This window comes from Anabas testudineus, chromosome 16 (genome assembly GCF_900324465.2).
Source record: "Anabas testudineus chromosome 16, fAnaTes1.2, whole genome shotgun sequence".
In the NCBI taxonomy this organism is placed as follows: Eukaryota; Metazoa; Chordata; class Actinopteri; order Anabantiformes; family Anabantidae; genus Anabas; species Anabas testudineus.
In genome coordinates, this window is record NC_046625.1 from 3,340,236 (window position 1) to 3,353,768 (window position 13,533).

Consider the following 13,533-nt stretch of genomic DNA (forward strand, 5'->3'; position numbering starts at 1 on the left):
ACTTGAATAGTGAGGAGCTGGGATTAGGGATTATGTGGGTGGAGGGATTTCGGAGTGCCCCGTAGGTGGGGAAGTGGTGGTACTGAGGAGACACAGACAAATCAGCGTCTGGACAACAGTAGGGAAGCTGTAAATATGTGAATAATATACTGGACAGATTGTTCAATGAAGCCAGCCGTGTTTTTAATGATATACTACTGTTATTGTTTTATTGTCATGAACAATCTGTCGAATGTACCGAGTATTGTTTCTGCAACTATACAGACAGAAAGAACTTATGTTATGTTATGACGCTTCCAGTTTCACCTCTGAATTGTCGGATTTGTAACTAGTAGAACAACCAATAGTTGGAATTAGGGAAACCTACATTTCCCCGATCACAGCAGATAGTGATGTTTTAGTGAACTTTAATTTTATTATGTGTCAGTAGAAAGACCTAAACTGAGCTGTTTCCATTTGGTTTCAGCCACCACGAGTCAGACTGATCAGCCTTCACTTTTTCAGGACAAATAAATCTGAAAGAATGACTTTTTAATAAAACACCAGCTTCATCTTTTTATATTCAGTCATCTGTCTCATCATAGAAGGATTTACATCATCATTTTTCAAACAGAGGGTTTGGAGGTTCACATGCACCCCAGGTCCTCAAAGGGGCTTTGGTTAACAACCTCCACCACATGGCGTATGTGGGGATATTTTCCTGACTGAAGTTAATCTCTGATCAGAGATTTTAATCTGCAAATGTCTCCTCAGCAATCACTAATTTGCACAGCCAGCAGTTTTAAACTTAATACACCCTCCACCAAAGTTTATTGGCTTAAATGGCATGAAATCAACTTAAACAGACAAGAAAAAACTCAAGTTGTAATGAGTCATTTAATAATTTCTTCATTTTACTGTAGCAATAAAAAAAAAAAGAATAAGAAACAGGAAACAGGAAACTAGAACTGGTTAATGAGGCGTCTTCATGCTGTACACTCATCTACTTATAGTTACAGGAAAGCAAATAAAAAGTTATAAAGATTATTAGAATTAGAAGAATTAAGGATAAATCTGGACTAGGAATGTAATTCATAACCAATATCTTAACAACGCAGGATCCTTCACAAAACTTGGACCGTGAAACATTCAAACTGCTTAAATTAACTAATTCACGCTCGTGTTTACACATGAAGGCTCAGCTCCACGTTAAAGAACTCAGTTCTGTAACTGTAAACCGTAACGTGTTCTTCTGATGCTGCCACTGCACATGCACCTTGTAAAGTCATGTTGTTCCCTTGGATCTATGGTTCTAGTACCTTTGAGCACAACATGTCTGTTGCTCATCAGTGATGGTCAAGTCTACTCTGTGCACTGAGAATCATAAAGAACGAGAAGATGTAAATTTGCAGACAGGACATGAGATCTTGAGAGTTGTTGTAGTTTCACCTAAACACTTGACGTGAGGTGTTGACAGGTGGACGGCTTCAGATTATTGTATTTTGTTTTCTGGCTCAGCAGCAGCAGCATGGCGTGTCTTTGAAGTGGGTTTGTTCTGTGGCTAATCCTTCCAGCAGTCCCACATTCCACTGCTGTTCCTCACATCAATCGAGCAGCCCGAGATAATTTGCCAAAACCACGCTCACATGCATAAAAATAGGCTTTTCTGTAACTACAGCATTTTACACACAGAATTCTTCGACTCGCCAGGAAATTTAGATTTAACGCTTGTCCACAAATGTCCACCTCTCTCTTGTGGACAAATAAAAACAATCATCGCGACCTCTCGTGTTCTTTCACACAGACACAGACACACACACACACACACACACACCTAACATCAATGCACTTGTTAAGTGACAGTTTGTCCGGATGAGCGCTTTGTTTGCGTGACTCTCCAGAGAAAAGCAGTCAGCTTTCAACACAATTAACTCCTCCTCCTCCTCCTGCTGCTGCTGCTGCTGCTGCTGCAACAAGTCTGGAAAACAGACACTAGTGGCTGCTGCACAGCCAGACAGAATGACAGGAGGTGATGAAGAGGGATGGTAACGAGGGACAGAGAGAAGTCACACATCATAACAGAGAATGAACCAGAAACAAAGACGGAGGGATGAAGAAGACGAAGTGACAGGATGGAAAGATGGAGAAAGAGAAAGGGCGAGTGACAGAATGTGAGATACTATAGGTCTATGAAAGCCTCTTGGATATTATTCCCAGCTGCATGTCTGTCCTGCATGTGCAATTGTATTTCTGCACTGTGCACACAGACTGTTGTTGATTTACAGTATTTAATGAACAAATCATTGAATCCTTGAGCTGGACTCACTGTACTAACTCATCTCTGAGTCACTGAGTGTTAGGATATGCTATTTAAATTCACTGGCTAAGAACTACGAGTTGGTGACTTGCAGAGAAGGCAGCTTACATGCTTTGGTGTCCTGTCTTCTATTTGAGTGCTAAAGCTAGAATATCAATGTTTCCCGGTATTGGGATAAAGGTGAATCCAGGTTTAATTAATAAAAACTTATTGAAAAACTATAAAAGCCACTGCATCCATCATGATGTCACTGATAGGTGGATGCAGATCTTGCAGAAACTTGGTATGAAATCAGTAAGTCAGAACCTGGGTGGATGACCTGGTTAAAAAGTTGCTCAGAACATCAGTGAGACATTTATAAAACATATCAGTCGTCACTTGTCACCTCTCTACTTTAAAATATCTCAACTGAAAAAGTCTGAGGTTCGAAACTCAAAATATGATGCATATGATGTAGAAGTGGGTTAAGATGCAGATCATAGTTACAGCAGCATAGAATACACATTAGCTAATGCAGTTGGATACTGAAACTTCATCTAGTTCATTTATTACCACTAGTAGCTCGGTGTCCGGTGATGTTGGCTGGTCGAGCTACTGCTTTGGTTCAAACTGAAATATAAGAATGACTGTTGTAAATATCTGGATGACTCAGAATCTTCACCGACAGTTTGATGGATTGCCGTGAAACAAACATTTATGTTAGGATGGATGGATGAATCTTCACGACTTTGGTGACGCCCCAACTTTTTCTCCAATCACAAGACTGAAATTTTTAACCATTATTGGATAAATTACAACGGATTGATTGAGTTTGTGCAGATCATTATCATCTCAGAGAGACACTGACTCTTAATCTTACGCCATCTTCAGGCTAAAATAGGATTAGGATTTGTCCAGTACTTATTTGCAAAAACCTGCAAAACTAATGACACCAACAGTGACTCCACGTCCTCAAAGTCTCTGATCAGGTGCAGGTTTGAGCAGCAGAGGCTGCAGCTTTTACTTTACTGTGCTGCCTTTTTATTTGAAACTGTAATAAAATACTTTATGTGGACAGGTAGACAATTACACACACAAACTGCTGTAGGAAACCACAGTGGTGTCACTGTGCCAGAGTCCTCTCTGTGCATCTCTGGACTGAGCTCCAATTAAGTAGAGTTGTCTCCCTTTCACTGCCTCGTTAGACTAATTGGATTAACGAGGGGGAACCTTTTTGACAGACAGCTGGTTAAGAAGCGGGGTGGCAGCTCAGAAAGTAAGTTCTGCATCACAACGGTTCATCATCTGATGCACTAAAAGTTACTACAGTCAGAATGAAGCTCAAAACAGTTAATAGAGCTCTCATGGTATTTTTGAATACATATACGTGTCTATTTTTCATTGGAACATTCATTTCATTTTCAAACTGTTTAAAAAAATAAACCTAAAAGATTAAGGGCACATTTTCAGAGCTGCCAGGCAGCTTCATCCTGAATTTTTATGCCTATGTTTATTCTCTGAGGGACTGGATTTCTTCTTTTTTGTATGTTGGCAGTAATAAAATTCCAGTTTTGTTCTGCTAGAACAGAACCACAGAAGGTCAGATATGTCATGAAGAATCTCATGATCCAGTCAGAAGCAGTACTGGAGCTTTTGACCATATCACATGATCTGTACACATGAAAAATGGATTGTGTGGCTCTGCGCTGATGACGATCTTGTGATGTGATTAAAAGCTCCAGCTACCAGACAAGTCAGTTTCATTTGCAGCGTTTTTGAGTCTTTTAAAACAAGACGACAACCTAGATCTCAATAAAAACTAATTTAATTCAGCGAGACAGAGATTTTGTTTCTGGGCAGAAATTCCTTTATTAATGTGAGTGAAGCTAAACCAACGATTTTGAGCATCGTTTTCTGCAGGTAAAGCAACAGACATGAGGGACTAGACATCAGCTGGGAAGGTTGGGTGGATTCAGGACGAGTCGGTTTAGGGCGTCAGATTCAGTCTGGGTCGAGACCGACTGAGACAAAAGTGACTGAATAAAGGAGCCTTTGTTTGTTTCCCTCCCACGTTAGACGGGATAATCAGACTGCATTACATAAGGACACTGCTCGCGCTGCGTCTGTGATTTTGTTTATATTTGGGAGTTGAAGAGTGTGTGTGTGTGTGTGTGTGTGTGTGTGTGTTGTCTCTGTGCCAGTGAGACCCACTGGTAACTGGGGTGGCTTCCAGGCTCCACTGGTGAAGGGTGAGGATGGTCATGATGCATGTTCTACATGTGTGTGTTAGATTGTTTGGGGGTGATGGCGCCTCAGGGCCAAGTGAGGGTAGACCGTGTTGGCGAGCCGCCGACCCTCAGGCTTCTTTTGTTTAACCCAGATCATTTTGGAAAAGGGAAGCCAATAAGCCACCCACAGACCTGGGAGACACTGACTGGCCGCGGCAGACTGTAAAGAGGAACCTAATTGGTTCGGACAGTTGGGGTCCGCCAGCCAGTTTGGTAACGCAGACGGGACGGAGGAGGGGACAGTGGGCGGCAAACAAACAAAAGCTTTCAGAGGTTCAAACTTCATGAGATTGGTGACAGAATCTGCAGAAACCTGTTGCAGTGTCTCTAATTACATAGTGTGAAGTCACATTACAAACATGTTCCATAGGCTGATTGTACCATTAACACAAGCTTTACAGTACTGAATGTTACAGTTTCCAGTAGTTAAAAGGCTTCATGTCAGGCTTAACATTTGATAATTAGCAAGTAGTTAAGTGCAAGGTGCATAATTAATTACAAGTTATAATGTGCTGTACTTATCAGGTGCAATGAGAAGTAGTCACACGCCGAGTTTTAGTTTCATAATGCTGAACTCAATATGCCTTTTTATTACTACTTAATGCTTTTACCTACACTAATCAGTGTCGGTTCAAGTTTACCTTGTTATTAAACAACAACAACAAACTTTCTCTATGTTCCTGTTAATATGTGGAAATTATATTAATGTTTAGAGCAGGTACAAAGGGAGACGAGACTGAATGAGTGAGAACCTCTTTAACTCTTTAACTTATCGATTTCACCTTCAAATGCCTTGAAAAAAAAAACACGCACATAAACACACACACTCCATGTCTCTTCTCATTCCCACACTCATTCACTCTAATGAATAAGACATGAGGCTTTTTTATCTTTACTCAACGCTGCTCATTAATATCGTTATGAAGAGGAAATGCACACTAACTGAAAACCTCAGCATCGATTTTCCACCGGCTGCTCTCACATTCTTCCACTCATCTTTTTCCTTTCTCCTTCACTGTTTATCCATCTCCTCACCTCGTCCTCTCCATCTCCCTCGTCTTATTTTATGAATTTCATTTTGCTGTCCTCTGTCTTCTACCGTTTTCATTAAATATATCTTTTCACATTTCATTTCACTGTTTCTTCTCTTTTCTACGAGCATTTCTATCTCTGTCTCTCTCTTTTTCTCCTTCCATCACATAAATCCTTTCATTTATGACTCCACAGGTGGTGGGATGGAGGAAGGATGTGTTGCCATGGCAACGGTCTCAGCCTCGCTAGGCTCGATGCGGCGCTGCAAACCCGACAAGATCTGCATCCGTGCACATTAAACACACAGGGACACGCACACCTCATAATAATGTGTTTATCTTTGTGGAACTACGGTTTTATGAGATTGGAGAGTGTGACACTGCGATTTCTGTGCATGTGTGGATACGTGTGTGAGTCTGTGCAAATAACATTTCCACACAAGCTTTTCCTCTGCCTCTTTACATCCTGATGTTAGGTGGCCAGTCAAATTTAAATTGACAAGTGTGTGTGTTTGTGCATGCATACTGTATGTGTGCATCCACATTTCTGCAGCCTGTTATAGTCCAACTAACAGTGTTCATGAAAATTACATGAAATGTGTCAAGCACAGTACACACATGACGAAGTGGCAGCATAATAGTAACTATGTACTCAACAGCGCTTATTGTTTGCAGCTTTAATTTTAATTTTCTAAAAATCTGTTTGAAAACACATTAAACTGGCTGGAAAAAAATTCTACATTAACATTTAGTCATTTGGCAAATGCTTTTTTCTAAAGTGGGGTTCAGGAGGACACTTCAATACGTGGACTGGAGGGGCTGCTGATCAAACTGCCAACCCTGCAATTAGTAAGAGACCTGCTCTACCCCCTCGAGCCACGGCCCGGAGTAATACTGCATGGATCAAAGTGAAAATTGTTCTTTCTAAAGACTTCAGCTGCATAATCAGCAACCACAGCTATTGAATGAAAGAGCAACGGGATCCTAGAAATGTTGTTACTATTGGAGAATTGTGCACCTGAGTTATGATGCTAATATAGAAAGTACTTAACAAGAAAACAAAGGTGTGGAGCACGGAACTGGAGTTCACATCGAGGAACAGACGTGCAAGCCTTTCAAATAATTATATACACAACACTTACTTTTACGTAGCACAATACCTACACAACTCTCTAACCATAACCAATAAATCTGCATTAAAAACAGCTTTTAATAGAACAATCATGTTCTATTAATTATATTATGAGAGAAAACAGCATTACACAAAGTGAATACATTCATCTGTGCAGTGTTCATCTGTGCAGTGTTCATGTGTGTGTGCGTTCAAAGAGAGGTGTAACGGGTGCACTGAATGCTAATATGACAGTCTGCAGCAGAGGAGGGAGGAACGAGGAACATGCACGCTCAGAGCGGAGCTGTCGCACGAGCATGAACTCAATGACTCGCTGTAGAAAGGACACACAGACAGTCTAGCACCTGCACAGCACACTAACAAGCACACAGTCCATTTAAAGCACACAGATAGTGGAAAGCATTACAGGATGTATGCTGAGAGACAGCCTACACACAAAAAAAGAGATGCGCTATTGTTTCATCTCCTATTTTTTCTTCAAACCTTTGTCTCTATTACACACATACCCACTCCACCTCCATGCACACACACACAAACAAACATGTAAATTACTGTTCAAGGGCACCCAGAGTTTGAGAACAAAGCCAACTCAGCACTGCTAAAAAAAACTGAACACATACTGGATCCTAATTGTTCCGCTTGAGTGGGAAGCAGAGAAGCAGCCTGTCACTGTCAGGCTGGTCATGAAACTTTGTCGAGCTGGTTGATGACCCTGTCCACCTGCAGTACGAGTCTCCGGACAATCACCGTCAAGGACGACGAGAAAACAACTGTTGCACCTGTGAGGTAGAGCTGCAGCAAAAACACACCTGGACGATGACGAGGACGAGCGTCATGGAGGAGAGACACCAGGACCCAGTGTTTGTGTGTGGCTGGATGTAATATCTGAATGTTAAAGCTACTTGTATTGGTTTGATTGAGTTTTTACATAATGAAAAGGCCTATTATGGTTTAAGACACCTGGATTAGCCATGATGCGGGTTTACAGTGCTTAAATGTGCCTTAAAACTGACACCTGGTCTCAGAGAAAGTTTATATTTCAAGTAACTTTTTATTGTCTATAACAGACAATATACACGTAACTAACCAGTACCATTCAAATCACACATTACTTCACATTTTATGCTTTAAATCCTGACATGAGCACATTTGTAGCTCAGAGGAAGCTAAAATTCACACGTCTATGTAAAGCGCAGTGCGGCTGCTCACACAGCTGGCCGGGTCAGGCCTGTAGCCACATACATATGCTGATGTTGGCCGACAGATCCAGGTGGGAGAATATTACAAATGAGATTAGGATCATTTTATACCCAAACAAACAGATTTAGCTGAGATGAGCCACATCATTGGCATCACTGATCCCAGTTTAGTTCTGTGAGACAAGTTTCTTGGCTCCTGGTTCCCCAGAGAGGACGTTCAATCCAGGACATCCCAGAGCACAACGCTGAGAGCTTCAGCTTAAGATTATTTTCATTATTGATTATTTGTTGGACAAATTGTTTATTTGTTTGACTAATGGCCAAAAACCCAAAGATTCATGCACATCTCACACCTCGTCGTGGTGCAACTCACTTTCAGATCAACTCTGAGTTTGGAGCAAATTAAGAGAGGTCATAAAACACTGAATGTGGTGAAACCCCTTCAGTACAGGAGGATGTGCATGATTTAGTCCAACACGATCTGTGTGATTTCTTCTTACTTTGATTTGATTCAGATTTATTAAAACTCTATCTCACCCAGTGCTCAGGTTGAGGTTATGTACAGATTGTTCTCTATAGGTGCGACGAGCTACATTTACATTTACCAGTTTGTCAGATGCTGTTATCCAAACTGACAAATCACAAATTGTGAGGCGATAAATTATCCATCCGCCACATGTTTTACCAAACTAACTGTTTTTTTGATCTAAACCATGATCATGACCTAAAGCACCAGTGTTATTAGTAAAGTCTGTGTTTGTGACATCATGTATGTGAAGAAATGACACATCATAGTAACCGTCAGACTGACAATGTGGACTTTTGCTGTAACTGTGCTAAAATGATTGCATGTTCCTGCTAATTACTCTGCTAACTGCTCCTCTAATGCTTTCAGCAGTTTGCAGTAATTGGATGAGCCAGCCATCATTCCTAGCTGCTCTAACTGTCCATCACTCACCGCCTTAGAATCAGAAACCTAAAATACAGAGAATATGAGGCACAGAAAGCAGAGAAAGTTGTTTTTGAATCGTTTCTGCAAATGTGACCTTTCAGACTTTTTCATTTCTAAATGTATGTTTTAGGTGAAGCCAGAAATCCCTACACCGCTTCTGTTGAATGCCACAAAAAAACATTTTAAAAACTGACATGGAAGCAACTACTCTCAAAATATCAAGACAGACTGTGAGGTGACACACGGTGAAGACAGACGTTCTCTAAAAATCCTATTTTGTTATTCAGATTGAAACAAAACACTGATGTTTGCTGAGCCAGCGGTGAAATGTGTACAATACATCTGTACACACTGTGCAGAGCACTAAATCCTTCTGCATGTGGAATAATGAATACGCCAGGACAAATAATGATATCATCTACAAATTAGAGCTGGTTATGAGGGACTACACCCATCGCCGGTGGCTCCAGAGACACAGTCACACACACATTCATGCACAGGCTGCGGGAGTTGAGCCACAAGACTTGACAGGAAAATTCAGCGTGTGCCAAAATCCAACCAACACTTTGAGCCTTAATGAAATGCGAAGCGTGAAGACGTTATGGCAGTAATATGAAGACACAGCTCTGCCAGGCGGTGTCAGTGGATGTGTGTGGTTTCCATGGCGACAGAGGAGATGCAGAGGAGAGAGTGTAAACCACCAATAACCAGGACTGTACACAACATGTTTTCTTTTTCGTCCTTTTTGCATTTGTACACTGCAACAACAACGGTTGGACTGGGTTAGTGGAGTCATGGTGGGAGGATTTGGCTTTCAGATTAACCCACTGCACATCAAAGATAATCTGTCAGTGAGCAGATATGTGTCAGCAGGCCAGAGGAGAAAAGGAACAAGGGAGGAGAAGGAAGAGGCTGGGTGTCCATGAGTTACAGAGCAGAACCAGGAAACTATTATTCATCACCTTAACCTTTAATGGGGGAGGGGCAGAAAGGAGGGGAGGTGCAAAGGCACGTCATTAGTATTAAACATCCGGGAGGAGAAGAATTGCAAATGGCCACCACAGAAAAACTAGACAAGAAATGACTGACAGTATTCTGGTCAGCTGTTGTCAGTTAAGGACGCTCGGCCTCGGTCGTCTGGAGCATCGTTCACAGATGTGGGGCAAGCTGCCGCCTCCACACTTCACTGGAGCGAGAAGATGTGTGTGTGTGTGTGTGTGTGTGTGAGGGAGGAGGAGGAGGGCGAGGCCAAGGTTGTTTTAAGGCGTCTGCACCAGATCTGTCAACCTCATTTTATTAAATAAGCACCTGAGCCTAAACGGACACAAACTCCTAAAGTCTGTGCTGCAGCCGGTCAAACATGTCGTCTACTAACACGAAACTGTGATAACGCACAGTGACTGAGGTGATGGGACGAGTCCTCTCATCTGAATATGAGGTCAAATAATACCACGTTAACACACACCACCCTCATGTACATAACCATGAGCTTCTCTTTGAACTTGCAGGAGACCAAAAAAGATGTTTCTGAAAAAGTCAAGCTGCTGCATATTAAAAAACTCATCCACTAAATTTGAAGGAAGCACGATGACTGAAAAGATCTAATCTGGTCAGTGTGTTGAATCTGTGTGTGTGTGTGTGTGTGTGTGTGTGTGTGTGTGTGTGTGTGCGTGCAGCTGATGGGGACACTGCTCTCTCACTCATTCTACTGATGTAAGTTTTTCCCCACTAAAAGCCTCTGGATGGAGATTTGAGCTCCAAATAAAACGCACACAAGGAAAACATCAGTTTTTTGGACTTGACCTCACATCACCCGGTGAATTTTCAGCCAGAGCGATTAAAAGAGTCAAATAGATCATATCAGAGAGTAAGGACACACTGATTTCATCTCGTGCATGCTCCTGCATTATTGATCTGACAGTAATGTAGTCCGTCGTGCGCAATGAATCTGAGCCAAAGACGGGAAAAAGAAAGAGAAAGAGAGAAAGAAAGAGAGAGAGGAAGCCTCGATGTCCCGTGTTTCTTCTCTGTGTATCAGAATGTCCGTGCAGACCCCTTCATGAATTATTCATTAGCTTTCCCCCCCCCCTCCCCCGGCCCTAATCCTCGCCTTTGTGTCGCTGTAGAGCCAGTGCGCCTCCAGGGATCCGGTTTACTGCATCGACTGGACGTTGTCACTGTAACAACTCTCTCTCATTCTCCTATGATATGACCACAGTGGACGTGCAATGCTCCAAATGCTGGTTTAATGTTCTCATTACCTGGAGCTCTCATGGAGCATCATGACTTAGAGGCTCTGCCACAGTCAGCACTCAGATGATGGCGACCTCATTCTACATTCATCACCACATCTCTGATATCAGTGCATGTTTAGAGTTCCAGTGGTGGATCTAACAATATTTAATTTAAATTACCTTCTCTTGTCCTACAGTGTCTGTGGTGTCCACTGGGTTTACACTGACCCCATTGTTACCTCCTCTGCTGCCTCTATAATGTCTTTATGTGACCTAATTTTGGTTTAAGCCATTTTTTTGTCTCCTATAGCATCTGTGTAATATTCATGCAGGGACGTACGTGTTCATCAGGCTAATTATCTTGACATTTATCTGTCTTAGGAATTGATTACAGTGCGATTTATCTGTTGTTCATAGAAATTAGATTATACGCATTTTCCATTTTGACAATTTCTCCTAAATCCCGTTTACACTCAGTTTGGATTAACCAAAACTGCCAAATCTAGTAAAGGGGCTTGGAATAAAGTCACCATTTTTCCAACCAATACGCTATTAATACTAGTTGAGTGTGAAGTGCTTCCTAACCTACAATCCGAGCCTCACTGACCTCCTTTCAGCTTCCCAGTGGAAGTGTGTTTAGGTACCCTGAATTCTCAGAGAAGACATGATGCTGCTGCTGCTGCTGCTGCAGAAAAACCAAGCAGGGCATGTGGGCATTTTGCATGGTGTAGGTGCACACTGAACAGCTTCTTACCGTGGACAGGCAGTGGGATCAAGTGCAGAGCCAGGACGCACGACAGCAGCGTTAGTCTCCAGCATCCCGTGCAAACGCTCGCCTCCTTTCTCTGCATCCTCGCCGTGCAGTGTTGGCCTAAGATGATCAGACAGACAGCAAAAAGAAAATCCGTGCACTAAAAAAGGCAACACAGTTCAAAAATGTTGCAAAAAGTAATCCGGCGTGCGTGAGGCTGTGGGTTTTCGTGCAGTCTAGACTCCAGCCTCCCTGCGCTTCTCCTCCATAGCCGCTTGGTCTCAGCTCGTCTCCGCCGCTGCTTCGCACGCTCGGTTCAGTTCAGCTCACTGAGGCTGGTCACGGCTCCATCGCCACAGAACAGCGGACGTAGATGGTGAGGCGAGAGGGTGGGGTGGTGGTCGCGGTGGAGGCGGGGGGCGTGTTTGGGGGCGCAGACGCACGCCGTGGCTCGGCTTGGGTTGGTTTGGGTTGGCTCGGAAAGGATCGGCGCTTTGGGAACTTTGTGGCTAAGAAGGAAACAAACGCACGGCGGAGTGAACCGCTCTCAGCAGCCAGGGAGGGAAAAGGGATTGTTGATGGTGCCCCCTCCTCTTCAGGCCCCCTCCCTCTCCCTCTCACGCTCCTCTCTCCATCAGTTTCAGTTTCTTTCCCACTCGTCTCTCCTCTTCTCGTGACACTTCATCTTCACACGTCTTCATCATGAAGTGTTTAAAGTTCTTAACTTTTCCCAACATGTCCTCCAGTTTCCATCCTTCTCTTCCTGTTTCCTACATTCTCTCCTCCTTTTCTGAAAACTTCTTCTTTTCTGTCTTTTTCATTCTCAAACTTTGTTCTTTCTCCAAGTCAACTTTCAAAGATTCAAGATTCTGAATTTAAATTCCTCTCCTCTGAAACCATCTTTTTTCTTTACATTCATTGTCCCTCCTGCACCTTTCACCTCTTTTTCCACCTGTTTCCATCCAGAAAGCGTTTTGTCCTTTTACCTGAGAGCCCATTTCATTTTTCAGGTTTTTGATCCTGCACACGTTTCTCTTCCTCTTCTTCCTTCACATTATAAAACCTTTCCCAAATATGTTTTTCTCATTTCCTTTACCTCTTCCTCCCCCTCCTTCCTTCTCCTCTCACATTTTCCCATCTCTTCCACCTTCTCTCTTGTTTTCCCTATACTTTTCCACCTCCTCCTCTTTTCCCAAAGCTTTCAGTCATTTGCTATTCATCTGAAAGTGTTAGATCTCAATAGGAGTGCACACTCTGGCCACTTCTTTTATTTTCCCAGGGGAGATCGGCCTATTTTGAAGGAGCTAAACCTCTTTCCATCACCGTGTGTGTGTGTGAATATCTGGGAAGATGAGGCAGTTTGAGATTATGTAAAATAATAATAATAATAATAAGTTGATGGCATCAAAACAACCAGCTTTGTTTAATAGTGTGACACAGAAGCAAACAAAAGGGGCAGGGAGATTGAGAGAAGCATGGGGGTGTCTGGGTGAAAGGGGGTGTGGAGGGGTAAATTGGGGGCTGCACACGGTGATGAATGCCCAAGAGCCCTAGGGGTAATGAGGCGGTGGGGGTTGTGGGCATTCTTCCACACAAAAAGGCATAAAGGAGGAGTGAGGGTCCGGGCAACAGGAGCTGTTTTGTGCAGCTGATACGTGTGTGTGTGTGTGT

General features: G+C 42.8%; 1 protein-coding gene across 7 annotated transcripts in view; it reads right to left on the reverse strand.

Annotated features, from left to right (window-relative positions):
* Window positions 1-12,411, reverse strand: part of cspg5a (chondroitin sulfate proteoglycan 5a) — a 39,042-nt gene extending 26,631 nt beyond the window's left edge. For all 7 annotated transcript variants that reach the window (XM_026373264.1, XM_026373260.1, XM_026373258.1 and 4 more), the window contains exon 1: window positions 11,866-12,411. In XM_026373264.1, the coding sequence (XP_026229049.1) occupies window positions 11,866-11,962 (97 nt within the window). In that variant the 5' untranslated portion in view covers window positions 11,963-12,411. The remainder of the gene's footprint in view (window positions 1-11,865) is intronic.
* Between the last annotated feature and the right edge of the window lie 1,122 nt (window positions 12,412-13,533).